Raw genomic sequence first — 22,603 nt, forward strand, 5'->3', positions numbered from 1 at the left:
CAAGGTTACCACGGCGAGCAGGATGCAGTTCATGCCCAGACCTGATGGTAGAGCGGAGAATGGAAAGCGGCGACCTGACAAGAGCTGAGATGATAGAGCTGGACGCGGTCAGGCGAGGGGGTAGCGCTTCCCAGTGTTCATTATGGTGCCGGGCAGCTATCTCACCCCTAGAGTAGCAAAGGCCACTCCATCAGGGAACTGAGGTTACATACGTAACCAAGACGATTTCTTTCATCACTCTGGTGTTTGTTGACCTGTGTGTGTGTGTGATTTCTTTCATCGCTCTGGTGTTTGTTGACCTGTGTGTGTGATTTCTTACATCACTCTGGTGTTTGTTGACCTGTGTGTGTGTGATTTCTTTCATCACTCTAGTGTTTGTTGACCTGTGTGTGTGTGATTTCTTACATCACTCTGGTGTTTGTTGACCTGTGTGTGTGTGATTTCTTTCATCACTCTGGTGTTTGTTGACCTGTGTGTGTGTGATTTCTTTCATCACTCTGGTGTTTGTTGACCTGTGTGTGTGTGATTTCTTACATCACTCTGGTGTTTGTTGACCTGTGTGGCGTGTGTCACGTCAGGCAGATTCTTCATGTGTGTGTAGTCTGATTTGCCTTTCTCAGATTGAAACTTCTCTTTATATGCTTTCTACAAAAACACAAGATTTACACAATGACTAACACAAACACAGCCAGCACATGTTGTTGTTGTTGTGTATGTGTAATGTACACTTACATCGCTCTGATGTTTAGACACTTCTTTAGCAAACACCGTCTCAATGGTTTCAGGCATCTGAGTGTACAGACACAATTGTGTTTCCACTTTCCCTGCGTTTGTGTAACTCTTCTGTCATTCAAACACACATGAAACTTGTGTCATCAGCAGAATCAACACATATGAAATGTAACGGATGAATATTTACTCAAAAATCCACTTTTTTTGTTGGTGGAATTTGTTGGTGTAAATCTTCCACGTGAAGTTTGCACATGAGGTCACATTGAGATCCTTAGAATCATATATAGAGTCTTATAAATAAAGATAGTAGAAGAAAAGTTTATCAATAAACCTTTATTAGGTACTTCTGGAGTTACACACAAGCAAACATTAAAATGAGAACACAAAAAGTGCTTCGTAAATTTCATATTCATGACTTTATTCCTAATTTTTAACTCAATGATTTTTAACTGAATTATCAACACATTTACACATCCAAAATAACCCATGATGTGTACACATCTGATCAATGTTAGTGTATGTGTGTTTACCTGACTGTAGAGTTGTGTCAGTTCTTTGGCGTGTTGTGTTTCAGTAGTTTGGGGCAGTTGTGAGTACAGGCAGTTCTCCATAATCTTTTTTCCTTCTTCTTTGTATTTTATCTACACATAAACATTAGTTCCATACGATGAATAAAAACACATGAGAGAAAACTGAGAGTCTTGATGATGATCACCTGACTGATGAGCGGCGTGACGTCTTTCACAAACTGTGTGTGAAGTGTTTCAGGCAGCTGTGAGTGCAGACAGTCTGATAATTCCTCCTNAACTGTGTGTGAAGTGTTTCAGGCAGCTGTGAGTGCAGACAGTCTGATAATTCCTCCTGACCCTCTCTCCTGTACTCATTCTACACAACACACAACTCAAGACTGGGAATAAAGCACAGAAGATTACAACAATCACATTTCTTACAACGCACACACACATACTTCACTCTGGAGTTGTGTCATCTGTTTGGCAAACTTCATCTCTTGTGTGTCTGTCAGCTGTGAGTAAACACTTTTACAAATCTCTTGTTTGACCTTCTGCTTGTATTTATTCTGAAATAAACAAATCACACAGTGAGAAGTTCTGAGAACACAACACAACACACGCGCACACACACGCGCACACACACGCGCACACACACGCGCACACACACACACACACACACACACACACACACACACACACACACACACACACACACACACACCTGACTCAGCTGTTCAGAGATGTTTTTGTTGTGTTGAGTTTGTGTTGTCTCGGGCAGTCGAGCGTACAGACTGTCTGAAATCTCTTTCTTCGCTTGCTCTTTATATTTAGTCTGAAATCACAGTAAATGTTGATTTATATGATGTGTTTATCATGACACATGTGACACACACACACACACACACACACACACACACACCTCACTCAGAAGTTGTGTGATCTCTCGTGCATGTTGTGTTTCCAGCGTTTCGGGCAGCAGAGAATATAAAGCGCTGGTCATCTGCTTCTTACCTGCAGCTTTATAGTTCACCTGAAACACACAAACACACGACGCATGACTGTGAGAGAGCTCTGATGTGTGTTTGTGAATGTGTGTCACTCACATCACTCTGCAGTTCAGTCATTGTCTTGACAAACTGTGTGTCTGTCGTCTCGGCCAGTTGAGAATAAACACTCGTCCTCAGTGTTTTTCTGCCCTCCTCTCTGTATTTATTCTGAGGAATATGAGACAACACATCAGGTGTCACTGTTGACATGTGATTTTGTGTGCATGATTTGTGTTGTTGTAATACTGTACATCACTCTGAAGCTCTGACACTTTAGCAGTGAATTCAGTCTGAGGTGTTTGTGTCAGCTGTGAGTAAACACTGGACGACAGATCCGTCTTTCCTTCTTTATATTTGATCTGATGAAGAGACGAGAGTGATGTCATCAATCAGGTGCTCAATGAATCATTATTGATTATTAGTGATATTACAGATTTCTGAGGTTAAAGAGAAAGCAATGCTTCCATTCAGCTGGTGATCTTGTGAAGACGTCACCTGGCTCTGTATGACTGAAGCATCTCGGGCGTGTTGTGTGTCTTTGGTTTCCGGCAGTGTGTGATACAAAGCCGTGCTCATCTCCTTCTTACCTGACGCTTGATATTTCATCTAAAACATTCAAGCGATAAACGTGAAGAAATCAGATCGATTGACATCTGAATCTACATGGTCTGAAACACTTGATCTAAACAGCATCATTTTCAGATGGAATTGAGCAAAAGCACATTTGGTTTTGGAGTAGCTTCTGTAAGATGTGTGTTTTAGTTTAGTAAGAGTTCTCTGTGGCTCTGACAGACAGAATATGACGTGTTCTCAGATAAATAAAAACTGATGAACTTCAAGACTTTGTGGCACTGAGACTGAAGAAATGAAATAAGTGTGTGTGTAGATCACCTGACTGATGAGCGGCGTGACGTCTTTCACAAACTGTGTGTGAAGTGTTTCAGGCAGCTGTGAGTGCAGACAGTCTGATAATTCCTCCTGACCCTCTCTCCTGTACTCATTCTACACAACACACAACACACAACACACAACACACGGCTAATGAATAACACATGAAGACATTTATCCTCACACTGAAAATGAACACATTCCTCCAAGCGTTGTTCACAGAGAAGCAGACGTGACAATATTTACTAGAAGCGTAGTGAGCATCACCTCACTCAGTAGTGCACACTGTTGTTTGGCGTGTTGTGTGTCTGGAGTGTCGGGCATCACAGAGTAAAGAGAAGATGAGACGTTTCTCCTCCCGTCCTCTTTATATCTGACCTGAAATCACAACGTCATCTCTTATCACACAAACACCAGTCGCTGTGCAATAACATCACGTACTGTGTGAACTCATCATGTTCTTGTGGTTATGATTGTTTTGACTCATTCCTGTTGTTTTTGTCTTGTGTGTTTCACAGTGTGTTTACTGTAAAGCTAAAAAGAACAACAGAAATGTTTTACTCATGGACTGTGCACGATGTACAGAAGGTCATGAATTCACAGACAGATGATCAGATGTACCTGACTGTAAAGATCAGACTTTTCTCTGGCCATCTGAGTCTCTGGTGTATCAGTCAGTCGGGAATAAAGCGATGAGGAATCTTCTTTCTGATGTCTCTCTTTATACTTCACCTACAGTAACACAACAGAAAAACACACGCGTGTGACATTTAGGGCTCTATTTTAACGATCTAAGCGCATGGTCTAAAGCGCAGGGCGCAAGTGCACTCAGGGCGTGTCCAAATCCACTTTTGCTAGTTTAATGATGGGAAAAACGGTCATCGCGCCGGGCGCATGGTCTATACGGGTTGTCCCTATTCTCTTAATGAGTCATGGGTGTGTTTTGGGCAAAACGTGCAGTAAACCAATCAGAGTCTCATCTCCCGTTCCCTTTAAGAGCCAGTTGTGTTCACACCATGGCGGATTCGCTATTTACGCGGTGGAATTTGCAAGAGCAAAGACTGGGCTCTACAGGACAAGCCAAATGTTTTATCTTGATGTACACAATAATAATCTTTTACATTGTAATGTCATGGTCCTGCCTCCTTGTTCATGATTTTCTAGTCTAGTGGCAGGATCCTGACAGATCCCTTGTGTCTAGTGTGAGAAAGACATGGCATTGTTTGTATTACACATGCCATGCACTTTCTCGTGTCTCGTCTTTGGCCCCACCCCTCTCGTTCCTTGTACAGCTTTCCTCCTGTGTCTCATTACCCACACCTGCCCATTGTTATCCTCCCTTGTTAGTTTCCCCTATATTATGCCCTCGTGTTCATTGTCCTTTGCTCGTTTGTTGTGCTTAGCCGTTTGTAAAAGTCACCGTGTTTGCTCGTGTTCCTGCTTCCTTGCCTTGTCTGTGGATTATACGTTTGTGAGTTACCTTGCCCTGCCCTTGTTACCCTTAAGTGTTTTCGTAAGACGTTGTGTCATTGTTTTTTCAGTTAGTTTAGTTGTTTATCCTGTCCTTACGTTTTGCCCCCACGTGGGAAGTCCTTGTTTTGTGTAGATACTCTTAGTTTAGTTTTCCCCCCATCGAGGGTGTTTTGTTTTTGTTAATAAAATCTTTGTTAACCCCTTCCCTGCTGCTCGCAATTGGGTTCTTCCCCACATAACCCTGACAGAACAAACGAGCCACAACTGAACCCAGCGGGCACATGGAGTCGGACGAGGCATTTAGGAGCCGCCAGGCCCACGTCCTGTTCAGCTTCAGGCAAAGAGGGACGTTCCTTAAGGACTTTGCCATGGACTTGCTCTCTACAGCGCGCTCCTCTGGGTTCAACGAGGCAGAACTCAAAGTGATCTTTAATAGCTGCCTCGATGAACCCCTAGGACCCGCTGAGATGCGCCGGCTGAAACCTCTGGGTTTCGTGGACCATCTCCAGACCTTGTTGGATCGAGAGCGGGCCAGGGAACCGTCCATGGCGAATTCCTCCACGAGGCTGGCAACCATCCCCGAGGGTCACGCCCTACAGATCGGGGTTGTAGGCATCACAGCACCATCTGCCTCAAGCTCCACAGTCCCTGGTCCTCCTGCCAGCCTCCGTGGCAAGAGGGGAGGAGAACTTCTTGGGGGACGTCTTTGGACTCCTCCAGCACGGAGCTTCCTATGCCCCCGCCGCTCCTTCGCAGTAGGCCACCAGCCCGGTGGTTCGGCCTAAGAAGAAGAAGCCGAGAAAAGGGGCGCTGACAGCGCAAGCCTCCAGTCCTGTCCAGCCGGCGTCCAGTCCGGTGCAGCCGGAGTCCAGTCCTGTCCAGCCGGTATCCAGTCCGGCTCAGCAGTCGGCCATCCAGCCGACGTACAGTCCGGTGCAGCCGGCGTCCAGTCTTGCCCCATGTCCCAACCCATTTGGACTGCCCCCCATGAATTTAGTTTTCCCCCCAGCGAGGGTGTTTTGCTTTTGTTAATAAAATCTTTGTTAACCCCTTCCCTGCTGCTCGCAATTGGGTTCTTCCCCACATAACCTTGACATGTAATCCATTTATTTTTAATATTTGGCATGTTTGTGTGCTGCTGTGCGTCCCTCTGTGTGTAATAATCAGAATGTACACGCGTTTTGCACCCGCCTATAGGCGCACTTACTAACGCGCTCTTTAAATAACCAAAAACATATTGCGCCATTGACTTTAGAGCAGGTTTGAGTTGGTCTATGGCGCAGTCTATTTTCAGTTCCTCAAAATATTAACGTGTCAACAATGCACCTGAACACACCTCTTTTTAAGACCAGCATGCCCATGGGCGCAAATGCATTTGCTATTTAAACAAAGCGGTGCAGGACGGGAAAATGAGAACTGCGTCGGGCTGAAACTAGCAAAAACACTTGCGCCGAGTGTACGATAAGGCCCTTAAACTTTATTTGATCTCAGTTCAATCTGGAGACTCTGGAAATGTGTCAAATAGAGAAACAAACATGAATGCGTGTGTGTGTGACAGATACCTGACTCTGGAGCTGTGAAGCTTCTTTAGCGTGTTGAGTTTCTAAAGTTTCAGGCAGCTGATGGTACAGAGATCTGCTCATCTGATCTTTAACACCTGATTTATATTTCACCTGAATCATCAGATTCAAACAAACATCATCACACGCGACTGTCAGATGAGTGTGTGTAATGTGTGATGATGTGTAACTCACAACGCTCTGAAGTTCAGTCACCGTCTTCACAAACTCAATCTCTGGAGTTTCAGGCAGATGTGAATAACCACAAGAGCTGATGTTCTTCTGACTGTCTCTCTTATATTTCACCTGAAACCCAACAACACAACTCTTCACCCGCGGTGCTGATGCCGTGTGTGTGTGTGTTTCATGTGGTATTATTGATACCTGACTGTGAAGTGTGTTAAGATCTTTGGCTCGCTGTATCTCTGGTGTGTTTGGCATGTGAGAATATAAAGATGAAGGCAAATCTTTCTTCACAGTCTCTCTGTACTTCAGCTGAGAGAGAAACACATGCATCAGCTCTCATGTCAATCTGATCTCAGGTCAGTGTTGATGGATGTCTGATGTCTTACCTCACTCTGTATCTCGCCGGCGTGTTTAGCGCGTTCAGTGTCTCGTGTCTCGGGCAGATGAGCATAAAGAGACACGTCTTTTCCCTGATTCTCTTTATATTTAACCTAAACACACATCATGTGAAAACACACATATAGAGAGATTTTTACTCAAATTTTAAATGTTTTTACAGTCCTCCCCTACAAACAATAAAAGTCACTGACTGCTGTCACTTCACACACATACACACACACAGACTCACGTGACTCTGCAGCTCGTACGTGTGTTTAGCGTGTTGAGTTTGAAGTGTCTCTGGCATCAGACTGTATAAATTACTCTCCGCCTCCTTCTTACCGGCCTGTTTGTACTGAAGCTGAAATCAAACACAAACCTCTTCATCTGTATATAAACACGTTCACTCATTTAACTCTCATTACACAGACAGACAGACAGACAGGCAGACAGAGTAAAGTGAGAGAGAGAAACACAAGTGAGACCTCGCTCTGGATGTCACTCATGTGTTTGGCCAGATGTGTTTCTGAGGTCTCAGGCATCAGTGAATATAAAGTCTTCTGATCAGCTTTCTGTTTGTATCTGACCTGAGATCAGAACATCATCATTAATAACTGTGATGAACATGAGTGACGTGTGCAACATGTGTAACGTGTTCTACCTCTCTGTGTGTGTCAGAAATGGGTTGTTGTGTTTGCGTGTGCGATGTATCAGCCAGTTGTGTGAAGAGAGGTCTGGACAAACTCTGCTTTCCCTCCTGCTTATATTTCACCTGCAGCACACAAAATAGCACTGTGTTAAAAAACAACAGAACATATAAAGACAAATGAAGAAGTGTGATGTTTGAATGACCTCACTGATGATGTCAGTAACGTGTTTAGCGTGTTGTGTGTCCAGCGTCTCTGACAGGGTGGAATACAGCGTGTTGTTTGCGTTCTCAGACTTCTTATATTGCACCTGAATGATAAAACACACGCAGTTAATTCACAGATTCACTGACATTTTAACTCAAAAGAACAATAAACAGCACAGTATGATCCATCGATCTCTGTATTACGTCATGAATTAAAATCAAAACTCATTCTTTTTTTTTAAACTTCAAGAGTGAATTCATGATTAATGTTGTGTGTTTTTACGATGATTTGTGTTTTGTTCACCTCGCTCTGAAGTTCAGTGACGGATCTCACAAACTGAGTCTCCGGTGTCTCTGGCATCTGTGAATAAACGCTGGACGAGAGACTTTTCTTTCCTTCCTCACGATACTCGATCTGAAAAAAAAAAACACCAGAACAACATACAGTACGCAAGAAATCTACACAATGCTGCTGTTGTGAAAGAATGTGAGTCTTCACCTCGCTGATAACATGTTGGACGTCCTGAAGAAACTTCATCTCAACTGAATCTGGAACCGCAGTGAAGGTGGAACCAGAGAAATCGCCCTTCCTCACACCTTTATATGACATCTGTGTGAACATACATCAGGGTTATTATAGTTTTTAAAAAATTACTAGTTTTTATTTTTATTTATTTTTTTAAAATCATTACTTTTAGTTTTTATCTAGTTTTTGTCATGGTTCTGCCTCTTCTTGTCATGTCTTTCTTGGTCTTGTGGCAGAACCATGGCAGAGCCTCTTGTTTTGTGTGGAGAGAAACATATTATTGTCGGTCACGACATAATGTGCGTTCTCTCCGGTCTCGTCTATGGCCCCGCCCCTCTTGTTTAGCTTCCCGCCTGTGTTTCATTACCCACACCTGCTCATTGTTTTCTCTCTTGTTAGTTACCCTATATTATGCCCTTGTGTCTTCAGTCCTGTGCTCGTTCGTTTTGTACCATTTGCTTTGTTGCTTGTGACCTTGTCTTATGTTTGCTGATACTTACCATTTGGATTACCTTGTCTTGATGCCGTGTCTCCCTATTTCTGTCTTTGGTTGTGTGCGTGTAAGTTTAGTTATCCTGTTCCCTTGTTTTTTGCCCCCTCGTGGGAAGTCTTGTTTTTGAAGTTTGTATGGTTTAGTTTGCGTTTTACCCCTTTGTGTGTTTATTATTAAAGTTTATGTTCCATCGCTACCGCTGCCTGCAATTGGGTTCTTCCCCAAACACATCCCTGACATAACGAAAGAGCCAATACTAAACCCAGCAGGCAGCTATGGACGGTGCAACCACTTCCCGGTGGCCTTGCACCTCCAACCCCGAATGGTGGAAGGCATTCCGGAGCGGGAGGAGATGGTTTATCAGCCGTTCCCGCAGTTGGTGGAATGGCTGCAGCTTTGAGAGGAGCTAGCTAAAGGCTCCTCTCCCAGTTGCCATCCAGTCTCCTCTCGTTCCGGTCTGGTGTCCATCCCGGAGCACTGCGCCCTGGGCACCTTCCGCCTCACCCCCTGGAGCCTCTCCACCACCAGCTAGCCTCCGTGGCAGGCGTGGACGGAGAGAGTCGGGGACTCCTCGTCAGACTCCTCCATCACGGAACCAGCAGGTTCCCCCATTGCTTCTCTACAGCAGGCCACACGTCCAGTGGGCCGGTCTAAGAAGAAGAAGCCGAGGAGGGGGTTGCGGAGTCCTACCCAACAGCTGACGTCCAGCCCTGCCCAGCCGCAGACGTCCAAGTCCTGTCCCGCAGTCTAGCCGACGTCCGGTCCTGCCCAGCCGCAGACGTCCAGTCCTGTCCCGCGGTCGGCAGTCCAGCCCTGCCCAGCCGATGATTCAGCCAGCGATTCAGCCCTTCTTGTAATGTCTTTCTTGGTCTTGTGGCAGAACCATGGCAGAGCCTCATGTTTTGTGTGGAGAGAAACATATTATTGTCGGTCACGACATAATGTGCGTTCTCCCCGGTCTCATCTATGGCCCTGCCCCTCTCGTTCTCTCATTTAGCTACCCGCCTGTGTTTCATTACCCACACCTGCTCATTGTTTTCTCTCTTGTTAGTTACCCTATATTATGCCCTTGTGTCTTCAGTCCTGTGCTCGTTAGATTTGTACCATTTGCTTTGTTGCTTGTGACCTTGTCTTATGTTTGCTGATACTTACCATTTGGCCTACCTTGTCTTGATGCCGTGTCTCCCTATTTCTGTCTTTGGTTGTGTGCGTGTAAGTTTAGTTATCCTGTTCCCTTGCTTTTTGCCCCCTCGTGGGAAGTCTTGTTTTTGAAGTTTGTATGGTTTAGTTTGCGTTTTACCCCTGTGGCGAGAGGGGGCGTGGTTTAGCGAGGTCTGCAGCGGGAGAGAGAGCCGGGAGACGAGCGGTGAGTAAGTGGAGCAAGTGCAAACAATCAACACCTGTGTCTCGTTCCAGTAATGGCGCGGAAAGACAGGATATAAGGACCAAACGCCACACACACGAGGAGAGAGAGGCGGACTCTTTCCCTGTGGAAATCACTAGGAGGACTTTGCTTCATTCTTGCTTGCTCTAAGCGTGCTGAAGGAGTAGCCGCTTGTGTTTTGTGTTTGTTAGATTGTATACCTCTGTTGTTAATTGAGAATAAAAGCCTGTGTCAGTCCAGCCAACCCCGTCCTCTTCCTTCCCGACTACTGAACTCGTTACACTGGTGCCGAAACCCGGGAAGGAAACAGGAGGGCCACCGCCATCATCAGGCACGCCGTTTGCGGAAGTCATCTCGTCCCTCGCGGTCCTCCATCGCGAGCAACATCAGGCGTTGCTGGATCTATGGACTGACCAGGAGCGCCCCTTCCAGGTGATCCTCCAGGCCCAGCAGGAGGACCGCGAGAGGTTCCGGAGCTGGATGGACCAGGGGGTTCGGGCAGAAACGGCCGCGCCACCAACGCATGCCACGCTCCTGCCGTTATCCAAGATGGGGCTGCAGGATGACCCTGAGGCGTTCCTCGAATTCTTTGAGAAGACTGCGGAGACCAGCGGCTGGCCACCGGAGGACTGGGCGATGCGCCTGCTGCCATTGCTGTCGGGGGAAGTGCAACTGGCTGCTCGGCCACTGCCTGTCCAGAACCTCCTGGTCTTCAACAACCCGAAGAAGGCCATCCTACAGAGGGTCGCCTTCGTGATGGCCCAACAGCTCCGAGACTCCTGCCACAAATGGCTGCTGGCTGGGGAAGGTGACGTCGACGATATCATCAACCGCGTGATGCTGGAGCAGTTCATCGCTCGGCCGAGTGGGTCCAGTGCCACTGTCCGACATCGCTGGACTCAGCCATACTTGCCGAAGACCAGATGGTGGTGTGCCCCGGGTTGGCGAACCACTTCCAGCTGTCTCTCTCTCCTCTTCGGAGGTCTTGTCTCCCTCTCCTTCTCTCTCTACTCGCCCTATCCCTCTGCCTAGGTCCCGTCCACCCGGGATCCAGAGCTCTGCCCAGGGGATTCCAGGACTCCACCGGGTCGACCCTCTCTCCGCGCCCTCCACGTGCTCCACTTCCCACTACCCGGATGGTGGGGACGCCTGGGCCGGCCTGCTGGCATTGCGGGGACCCGGACCATTTTGTCGATCGGTGTCCAGTGATGGAGGTGGGGACAATGATCCGGGTCCCCGACACCCCGCAGGCTGCCCCCGGTCAGAATGGCTGGTACCAAATACCTGTGAGTATAACCCGGCTCTGGTGGATTCAGGTTGTAACCAAACCTCTATCAATCAAAGCCTGGTTCGGCCCAGGGCATTGGCTAATAGCCGCATGGTACAGGTACGGTGTGTACACGGGGATGTGGTGAAGTATCCTTTAATGCCCGCCGTCATACAATTCATGGAACAAAAGCATAGAATAGAGGCACAGGGAGACAGCGCACTCGTGCAGGCTGGGGAGGCTGAACCGGGACCGCCGCCGGCGAATCTCGGAACACGATGACTTTCCCCTGGAACAGTCCCGGGATATTGCAATTATAAAAGACCGGTTGTATCGAGTGACCCAAGACGCTCAGACAAAGGAAGATACAACCCAGTTGTTAGTTCCACGGAACCGCCGGGAAATGCTTTTCCAGGCGGCACATTGTAATCCTATGGCGGGACATTTAGGACAGACAACGACACTGACCGATTCTTTTGGCCGGGCATTCACGAGAACGTGCGCAGGTGGTGCGCCTCGTGTCGTGAATGTCAGTTGGTAAACCCACCGGCCTCCCCAAAAGCGCCATTGCGCCCCTTACCGTTAATGCAGGTCCCCTTCGATAGAATTGGTATGGACCTCAACGGGCCATTAGAGCGATCAGCGAGAGGACATCGATATGCACTAGTCCTGGTGGATTATGCAACTCGATATCCCGAAGCCATCCCGCTCCACAGCATCTCTGCTAAGAGTGTTGCGGAGGCACTGTTTCGCGTAATTTCCCACGTGGGGATCCCCCGTGAGATCCTCACGGATCAAGGCACAGCATTCATGTCACGCAAGATACGCAAACTTTATGAATTATTGGGCATTAAATCGGTTCGGACCAGCGTTTTCCACCCTCAAACAGACGGCCTAGTTGAGCAGTTTAATCGCATGTTAAAAACCATGATTCGTTAGTTCGTTCACGAGGACGCCAAAAATTGGGATAAATGGTTGGAACCCCTCTTATTCACTGTGCGAGAGGTCCCCCAAGCCTCCACGGGGTTTTCCCCCGTTGAGCTTCTCTTTGGACGCCAGCCCCGAGGGGTTTTGGACATCCTGAGAGAGACTTGGGAGGACGGACCCTCCAACCGCAAAAACAAAATTCAACATGTCCTGGACCTGAGAACAAAACTCCATACACTGGGGCGTCAATCTATGGAGAATTTGGTACAGGCTCAGGACAAACAAAGCCGGATGTATAACAGGGGAACCAACTTACGGAAATTTACACCGGGAGAAAAAGTGCATGTATTACTCCCAACGTCGAGTTCCAAATTACTAGCGAAGTGGCAAGGACCGTTTAAGGTCACACGGCAAGTTGGAGATCTCGATTATGAGGTAATACGATCAGATAGGAGCGGGGCGCGTCTAATCTCCTTAAAAAATGGCAGGAGGCGGATTCAGTGATGCTGGCAACGGTAATCAGTGGAGAGGATGATCTGGGACCAGAAGCGAATACAAAGTCACAATCACTCGCTCTGGCTCCAGGGGGAGATCACCTCTCACCCTCCCAGCTCACTGACATGGCCAAGTTGCAGGCAGAATTTGCAGACGTGTTCTCACCCCTACCTGGTCGAACGAACCTCATTCAGCACCATATCGAGACGGCGCTGGGCGTAGTGGTTCGCAGCCGGCCCTATTGTTTACCTGAGCACAAGAAAAAATGTGGTTGAGACGGAATTAGCGGCAATGCTGTAAACGGGGGTAATAGAAGAATCCAACAGTGACTGGGCGAGCCCGATAGTTTTGGTCCCCAAAACGGACGGCTCAGTCAGGTTCTGTGTGGATTACCGCAAGGTGAATGCGGTATCAAAGTTCGACGCCTATCCAATGCTGCGGGTCGACGCATTGCTTGATCGGCTAGGCACGGCTCGTTTTTATTCGACACTGGACTTAACGAAAGGATATTGTCAGATCCCCTTATCGCCGGTATCTAAGGAAAAAACAGCCTTCACCACGCCGTTCGGATTACACCAATTCGTAACATGTCATGACTCTGTCTCACTTAGTCATGTTTTTCTTGGTCCTGTGACAGAGTCATGACAAAGCTTTTGGTTATGTGTGGAGAGAAACATATTGTTGTCCTTTTGACAATAATATGCGTTCTCTCCAGTGTCTTGTCATTGGCCCTGCCCCTCTCGTTTCATGTATTGCTTTCCTTCTGTGTCTAATGTTTCCCACCTGCCCTCGCTTGTTATCCCTCGTTTGTCCTCCCTATAAGATATCCTCATGTTTCTTTGTCCTGTGCTCGTGGATTGTATGTGCCTGTGAAGTGTACCTCGTCGTTTGCTGTGCCTAGTTAGTGACCTTGTCTTGTTTGCTTTTTTGGTTTTCCTTTCCCTGCCCCTGGACGTTGTGTCGTGAGTTTGTTTTGTTATTTTTCTAGTTTTGCCCCATCGTGGGAAGACTTTTGTTTGTATCCTTGTTTTGTTTCCGTTTTTTCCCCATTGTGGGTGTTTTGTTTTGAATTATTAAAGTCTTGTTTTGTTAACCCCTTCATGCCTGCCTGCGTTTGGGTTCTTCAACGCACCATTCGTGACAGTAACACTTCCGTTCGGGTTGTTCGGAGCGCCGGCCACCTTTCAGCGTCTCATGGAGCGTATCCTCCGACCCCATACGGCATATGCCGCTGCTTACCTAGATGATATTATCATTTACAGCAACGACTGGCAGCGGCATATCCAACATCTAAGGGCGGTCCTGGGAGCGCTGAGAGCGGCCAGTCTCACGGTTTTATACCGGTTTTAGTATTGTTTGAATCTATAGCGTAATATCATGGTAAACATTTACATACACCTTGTCAAATCTGTAAATGTTAAAAACCATCGCTTCTGATCACCATGTACTTGCTGTTGTTTGAAGCAGTATTTAATCGTATTAAAAAAAATCCCAAATTGGGCTCTGCCCCTTCCTACCTACTACCTTCGCCATCTCTGCCAGCACCATTACTTCGCTGCTGGGCCGGTTAGAAGTTAATAATTTGTCTGCCACCTATGGGTCATTAATAATCCAGCAATATCTGCTTATAACACGAGTCACTCCGTGTTCAAGTGCCGATTCAACACAATTTAAAATACGAGGTAGGTGCACATTTTAGTTAGTGTAGTTTTCGTTTTTTTTTTATTTCAGTTAAAGAGCAGGTTTCATGAATCTCATAAAATTGCCGGTATTGCAGTGTGTAACGTAGCTTTCCTTCAATTTTAACGATCTGCAAAGTCGTTAATACAAAAAGTCCATAATAAATTAAGATATTGGCTTCCAAAGGAAGGAGTCGACTCCGAACCGCCCAAACAAATCATTGTGCTAATCCGTGTTGTATATGTAGTACAGCTGTAGGTTTCCAGGTAAACAACGTATAACAGTGTTACAGTTTTAATAATCCAACACTTTTATATATTATATATTACTATTGTATACTGTTGTCGTTCTACATGTCGTAGTATTGTACAAACTGTATCCCTTTATTGTTTAGTCACGGTAGCACTTGCTAATGTGTCTCACATTATGGTTTTGTCAAGTGTGCAAAGTTTAGCTGTGGTCACGATCCCCTTCAAACAAAATGGTTTGCTTGTCATTATTTTAAAAACGGACTGCAGCACTATATCATTTTATTATGTAAAGGTGTGTGCATTATATTTGGAAGCTCTCGCTAACTTGCTCAGTTACTCCTCTCTGTATAATAAAAGTAATGATAAACTTTTGGATAGAGCTGTTGTTGTTCTCCTATGACGAAAAAAGATCAATAGAAAACAATAGTCTAAATGGTTTATGAAGATAGATGGAGTACTTGTGATATGGTAATACTGATGCCATTTTTATACACTTACAGCGTCTTTGTTTACAAAAACCTTCCTGAGATAAGAACTGTGGTAATGGGCGTTTCGTTTCTGACACGCAGTGTATGAAGAAAGACCAATCACAAGTGATTGGGCCAGTTGGCCAATCGGAGCACACTGGACTCGCGAGAGGGAGGAGCTTAGAGAATCTGAAAATTTGAACAGCTTCGGAGGAATCGTTTAGGGATCTTTGAGAAATGGATAGATACTAAATGCATATTCTAAGAAAATAGCACCGTTTTTTTTACCTTTGATACATTTGAACATGTCATTGGGGACTCTAATACAACATTAGGACACTTACAAAAACCTTTAAACCTGCTCTTTAACGAAAATGTTTTTTCACTAATAGTTTCAGTTTTCACGATAGTTTTCGTTACGATAATAACCCTGACATACATACATACAAAAGTACATCAGACGATGACATCATGACAGCCGGACACGTTCACGTAAACATACATCAGATGATGACATCATCACAGCCGGTCAGTTCACGTAAACATACATCAGACGATGACATCATGACAGCCGGTCAGTTCACGTAAACATACATCAGACGATGACATCATAGCCGGACACGTTCACGTAAACATACATCAGACGATGTCATCATGACAGCCGGTCAGTTCACGTAAACATACATCAGACGATGTCATCATGACAGCCGGACACGTTCATGTAGACATACATCAGACGACAACATCATCACAGCCGGTCAGTTCACGTAAACATACATCAGACGATGTCATCATGACAGCCGGTCAGTTCACGTAAACATACATCAGACGATGTCATCATGACAGCCGGACACGTTCACATAAACATACATCAGACGATGTCATCATGACAGCCGGACACGTTCATGTAGACATACATCAGACGATGACATCAACACAGCCGGACACGTTCACGTAAACATACATCAGACGATGACATACTGTACAGTGACAGATACCTCACTCTGGAGCTGTGAAGCTTCTTTAGCGTGTTGAGTTTCGAGGGTTTCAGGTAGTTGATGGTACAAAGATCTGCTCATCTGATCTTTAACATCTGATTTATATTTCACCTGAATCACAAACACATGAAACACACACTGACACACACACAACACTGTGATGAACGAATATTTGTGTGTCATACGTACATCACTCTGTATTTCACCCGTGTGTTTGGCAAACTGTGTGTCCAGTGTTTCAGGCATGAGAGAGTAAAGATTACTGCAGTTCTCCTTTAAATCTTCCTTATATTTCATCTGAAACAAACACCACATTTAGACACATGACACATAAACTGTCACACATCTACTGAAGTGTCAACAGGACACTTTTTTCAGCCAAATCTCGAAGTTCTGTCATCATTTATTCACTCTCATGTGTTTATATTTGACTCTTTCTTCAGTGGAACACAAAAGAAGATATTTTGAGAATTGTCTCTGTGGTGTGGTTGTGTTTCTACAATGGAAGTCAATGGAGTTGTTTGGTTATCAATGAATGAATAAATAAATAAATTACTGAATGTGTCACCTGACTCTGCAGTTCCATCTGATGTTTGACAAACTCATTTTGTGGCGTCTGTGACATCAGTGAATATAAACAAGTGTCCATCTGCTCTTTACGGCTCTCTCTGTACTTCAGCTGAACACACAACAATACACAAATACAAATATCTGCTCAGTGTGTGTCTGTTTCACGAATGTGTGTGTGTGTGTGTGTGTGTGTGACAGATACCTGACTTTGGAGCTGTGAAGCTTCTTTAGCGTGTTGAGTTTCTAAAGTTTCAGGCAGCTGATGGTACAGAGATCTGCTCATCTGATCTTTAACACCTGATTTGTATTTCACCTGAGAGAGAATCATTCATTCATTCATCATCAGTGTGTGTGTGTGTTACAGGTGCACATGTGAAGTTTATTTGTGTACCTCACTCTGAAGATTACTGACGCTTCTGCTGAACTCACTGTCAGACGTCACAGGAAGCTGAGAGTAAACACTGCTGCTCATACTCCTCCTGCCCTGCTCGCGGTATTTATTCTACACACACACACACGCACACGCACACGCACACGCACACACACACACACACACACACACACACACACACACACACAGAGTGATTGTGCTGTATATTGTCATGTTGTCAGATACAGTATGTACAGTGTTTGTTCTACCTCACTGATGGTGTCGGTCATCTCTCTGGCAAACTGTATGTCTGGAGTGTCAGGCAGTGTAGAGAACAAAGAACCGTTCACACACAACTGTCCTTCCTTATACTTTATCTGACACAATACACACAAACAAACACACACAATCACTTTCTCTAAAAAAAAAACCCATATTTGTGTGTACCTCTGAAGCAGGTAGGCATCTCTGGTGTGTTGTCTTTGTGTGTATGTGTGTGTGTGTGTGTGTGTGTACCTCACTCTGAAGCAGGTAGGCATCTCTGGCGTGTTGTGTGTCAAGTGTTTCTGGCAGTTTTGAATACAGACATTTGGAAACATCTTTCCTGCAGGTCTCTTTATATTTATTCTGACAACACACACAGACACATACAAATATAAGAGCTGAACTCATATTATTCTGAAACATCTGACTGAATTGTGTACAGTAGAGTGGTTGTGTTACATCACTCTGTAGATCTGTCATTAGTTTAGCGTGTTGAGTTTCAATGGTGTCTGGCAGCTGTGAGTACAAACTACAACCAAGATTCTTCTTTCCATCAGCTTTATATTTCACCTGTAACACAACAACAACAACGAGAAAGAAATGAGAAAGAGTCGAGCGCTCCTGACTCTACAGATAAGAAAGAGATGAGACAGAGATGAGAATGAGTCGAGCGCTCCTGACTCTACAGGTGAGAAACAGATGAGATGGGGATGAGAAAGAGTCGACACTCCTGACTGTACAGATAAGAAAGAGATGAGACAGAGATGAGAATGAGATGAGAATGAGTCGAGCGCTCCTGACTGTAAAGGTGAGAAACAGATGAGATGGGGATGAGAAAGAGTCGACACTCCTGACTGTACAGATAAGAAAGAGATGAGACAGAGATGAGACAGAGTCGAGCGCTCCTTACTGTAAAGGTGAGAAAGAGATGAGACAGAGATGAGAAAGAGTCGAGCGCTCCTGACTGTAAAGGTGAGAAACAGATGAGACAGAGATGAGAAAGAGTTGAGTCCTCCTGACTCTACAGGTGAGAAACAGGTGAGAAACAGATGAGACAGAGATGAGAGAGTTGAGCGCTCCTGACTGTAAAGGTGAGAAAGAGATGAGACAGAGTCGAGCGCTCCTGACTGTAAAGGTGAGACAGAGATGAGAAAGAGTTGAGCACTCCTGACTCTACAGGTGAGAAAGAGATGAAACAGAGATGAGAAAGAGTCGAGCGTTCCTGATGAGAGACAGATGAGCATGAGTCGAACACTGCTGACTGTACAGATGAGAAAGATGAGAATGAGTCGAGCGCTCCTGACTCTAACAGGTGAGAAACAGATGAGAAAGAGTTGAGTGCTCCTGACTCTACAGGTGAGAAACAGATGAGACAGAGATGAGAATGAGATGAGAATGAGTCGAGCGCTCCTGACTCTACAGGTGAGAAACAGATGAGATGGGGATGAGAAAGAGTCGACACTCCTGACTGTACAGATAAGAAAGAGATGAGACAGAGATGAGAATGAGATGAGAATGAGTCGAGCGCTCCTGACTGTAAAGGTGAGAAACAGATGAGATGGGGATGAGAAAGAGTCGACACTCCTGACTGTACAGATAAGAAAGAGATGAGACAGAGATGAGACAGAGTCGAGCGCTCCTTACTGTAAAGGTGAGAAAGAGATGAGACAGAGATGAGAAAGAGTCGAGCGCTCCTGACTGTAAAGGTGAGAAACAGATGAGACAGAGATGAGAAAGAGTTGAGTCCTCCTGACTCTACAGGTGAGAAACAGGTGAGAAACAGATGAGACATAGATGAGAGAGTTGAGCGCTCCTGACTGTAAAGGTGAGAAAGAGATGAGACAGAGTCGAGCGCTCCTGACTGTAAAGGTGAGACAGAGATGAGAAAGAGTTGAGCACTCCTGACTCTACAGGTGAGAAACAGATAAGAAAGAGATGAGAAAGAGTCGAGTGCTCCTGACTGTAAAGGTGAGAAAGAGATGAAACAGAGATGAGAAAGAGTCGAGCGTTCCTGATGAGAGACAGATGAGAATGAGTCGAACACTGCTGACTGTACAGATGAGAAAGATGAGAATGAGTCGAGCGCTCCTGACTCTAACAGGTGAGAAACAGATGAGAAAGAGTTGAGTGCTCCTGACTCTACAGGTGAGAAACAGATGAGACAGAGATGAGAATGAGATGAGAATGAGTCGAGCGCTCCTGACTCTACAGGTGAGAAACAGATGAGATGGGGATGAGAAAGAGTCGACACTCCTGACTGTACAGATAAGAAAGAGATGAGACAGAGATGAGAATGAGATGAGAATGAGTCGAGCGCTCCTGACTCTACAGGTGAGAAACAGATGAGATGGGGATGAGAAAGAGTCGACACTCCTGACTGTACAGATAAGAAAGAGATGAGACAGAGATGAGAATGAGATGAGAATGAGTCGAGCGCTCCTGACTGTAAAGGTGAGAAACAGATGAGATGGGGATGAGAAAGAGTCGACACTCCTGACTGTACAGATAAGAAAGAGATGAGACAGAGATGAGACAGAGTCGAGCGCCCCTGACTGTAAAGGTGAGAAACAGATGAGACAGAGATGAGAAAGAGTTGAGTCCTCCTGACTCTACAGGTGAGAAACAGGTGAGAAACAGATGAGACATAGATGAGAGAGTTGAGCGCTCCTGACTGTAAAGGTGAGAAAGAGATGAGACAGAGTCGAGCGCTCCTGACTGTAAAGGTGAGACAGAGATGAGAAAGAGTTGAGCACTCCTGACTCTACAGGTGAGAAACAGATAAGAAAGAGATGAGAAAGAGTCGAGTGCTCCTGACTGTAAAGGTGAGAAAGAGATGAAACAGAGATGAGAAAGAGTCGAGCGTTCCTGATGAGAGACAGATGAGAATGAGTCGAACACTGCTGACTGTACAGATGAGAAAGATGAGAATGAGTCGAGCGCTCCTGACTCTAACAGGTGAGAAACAGATGAGAAAGAGTTGAGTGCTCCTGACTCTACAGGTGAGAAACAGATGAGACAGAGATGAGAGAGTTGAGCGCTCCTGACTGTAAAGGTGAGAAAGAGATGAGACAGAGATGAGAAAGAGTCGAGCGTTCCTGATGAGAGACAGATGAGAATGAATCAAGCGCTCCTGACTCTAACAGGTGAGAAACAGATTAGAAAGAGTTGAGTGTTCCTGACTCTACAGGTGAGAAACAGACGAGACAGAGATGAGAGAGCTGAGCGCTCCTGACTGTAAAGGTGAGAGACAGAGATGAGAAAGAGTCGAGCGCTCCTGATGAGAGACAGATGAGATGTGAGTGTTGTACCTGACTCTGAATATCTGACATCTCTCGAGCAAACTGAGTTTCTTGTGTGTCAGGCAGCAGTGAGTAGAGATTGACACACAAATCTCTCCGGCCCTCCTCTCGGTACTGTCTCTGTACAAAACAAACAAGACACACAGTATAAGAGTAAACACACATTACACACTTGTGTTGTCTGTGCTGATGTCTCACCTCACTGTAAAGTTGTGTGATTTCTCCAGTGTGTTGAATGTCTAATGTTTCAGGAACACATGGCTGTAAACTCTTCACAAGCTTCTTTCTGCTGTTTTCATATGGCTTCTGTTAAAGATAATGAAACATAACACAAGTCTACACACACTCGTCTGATGGGAAGTTATGAGTTCACAGCACCTCACTGTATACACGTCTGAATGGGAAATCATCTGAATGTACCTCAGGAGGTGTTGACGTGTCCTCATCTGTCTGTGTGTCCTACAAGAATACATCAGAATAAATGATTTAAACGTGAGTATGATGTGAGAAGCGTTCAGGACATTCCTCTGGTGCTCTGTGATGTCTGCAGTGAGAAACACGCTCACCTCACTGAGAACTTCACAGAACACAGAATCTTCACTCTCCTGAAGAATCAACATTCAGGCAGAATCAAGAAGAAACAATCTTTAACTTTTGTATCTTTAATCTATACACTTCCAATAACTGAAATCATGAAACAGGTAAAGTCATCTGAATAAAAACACATTGATGACCTGAGTGAAGGCCTCCACACATGACTGAATGATTTCATTGATGTCATTCTGAAAGAACAGAAATATGTTCACATTGAAAAACATGAATTCTAAGGTCTCAGTTCTGTTTTGTATTCTTTAGAAGCTGAATAACAAGAGCTGATGGGTTTCAGCCATTGAGACGTTCAGAACATCTCGACTCCGTGAGGCTCAGTTTCATGACATAATGACACACAAGCAGAAGGGCTGTTCTACTGAATGTCAACACGCATGCATGCTGTGATCATTTCATATCCAGACTTCACATTATCAGCAGCTCTTTTATTTTTGCTTCATCAATAAAACAGAACAGAAGTGTATGAGATCAACACAGACAGACGTTACATATATTTTTAAGTTTTTTTGTCTTTATTTTCTTATTTCTACACTGTTCTACAATGTGTTTTACTGTAAAGCTCACACGCACACACTGAAGCAGAGGATTCACAGACACTCACCTGATGAGTGAATGAGCTCGGCTTATGCTGGTCTGGATCACGCTGGTCTGAATCATGCTGGTCTGGCTCACACACATCTAAATTAAAATGGTCTGGATCATGCAGGTCTGGCTCACACACATCTAAATTAAGCTGGTCTGGATCACGCTGGTCTGGCTCACACACATCTAAATTAAGATGGTCTGGATCATGCAAGTCTGGATCACGCTGGTCTGAATCACGCTGGTCTGGCTCACACACATATAAATTAAGCTGGTTTGGATCACGCTGGTCTGGCTCACACACATCTAAATTAAGATGGTCTGGATCATGCAAGTCTGGATCACGCTGGTCTGAATCACGCTGGTCTGGCTCACACACATCTAAATTAAGCTGGTCTGGATCACGCTGGTCTGGCTCACACACATCTAAATTAAGCTGGTTTGGATCACGCTGGTCTGGCTCACACACATCTAAATTAAGCTGGTCTGGCTCACATAGGTCTCGATCATGCATGTCTGGCTCACACACATCTGAATTAAGCTGGTCTTGATCATGCTGGTCTAGATCATGCTGGTCTGGATCACCCGTGATGGGTTCGTCAAGGTCCTGTGAAAAAGAGACACACATTTGATGTCATTAGCATGTGAAGGTAATCTGTGATATGAGCTCTGATCTCACCTGTGTGTTTGGATCAACACCTCCATCTGTGTGAGCAGCTTCTTCTACATCAGACATCATAAAAACTCATAAAACTGAGAGACTGAGAGCACTGCACTGAAACACAGCCGACAGG

The 22,603-nt window shown here is 45.4% G+C and overlaps 1 protein-coding gene across 1 annotated transcript; it reads right to left on the reverse strand.

Moving 5' to 3' along the window:
• Positions 1-534: 534 nt before the first annotated feature.
• On the reverse strand, positions 535-22,584 carry LOC130549371 (nebulette-like; the record flags this gene model as incomplete). The annotated part of the gene is made up of 38 exons (XM_057326573.1): positions 22,489-22,584; positions 21,829-22,416; positions 21,353-21,400; positions 21,185-21,223; positions 21,039-21,077; positions 20,817-20,924; positions 20,628-20,738; positions 17,779-17,889; positions 17,572-17,682; positions 17,325-17,432; positions 17,077-17,187; positions 16,888-16,998; positions 16,684-16,794; positions 16,305-16,412; positions 16,116-16,226; positions 8,127-8,237; positions 7,932-8,042; positions 7,627-7,731; positions 7,436-7,546; positions 7,260-7,361; positions 7,025-7,135; positions 6,783-6,887; positions 6,595-6,705; positions 6,406-6,516; positions 6,214-6,324; positions 3,800-3,910; positions 3,446-3,556; positions 3,182-3,292; positions 2,786-2,896; positions 2,542-2,649; positions 2,348-2,458; positions 2,164-2,274; positions 1,966-2,076; positions 1,700-1,810; positions 1,519-1,617; positions 1,263-1,373; positions 733-789; positions 535-645 (listed from the first exon to the last, which is right to left on the reverse strand). Coding segments are annotated over exons 1-38 (4,338 nt in total), but the record flags the coding sequence as incomplete, so codon positions are not given.
• Between the last annotated feature and the right edge of the window lie 19 nt (positions 22,585-22,603).

Source organism: Triplophysa rosa, unplaced genomic scaffold (genome assembly GCF_024868665.1).
Source record: "Triplophysa rosa unplaced genomic scaffold, Trosa_1v2 scaffold110_ERROPOS82188, whole genome shotgun sequence".
In the NCBI taxonomy this organism is placed as follows: domain Eukaryota; kingdom Metazoa; phylum Chordata; class Actinopteri; order Cypriniformes; family Nemacheilidae; genus Triplophysa; species Triplophysa rosa.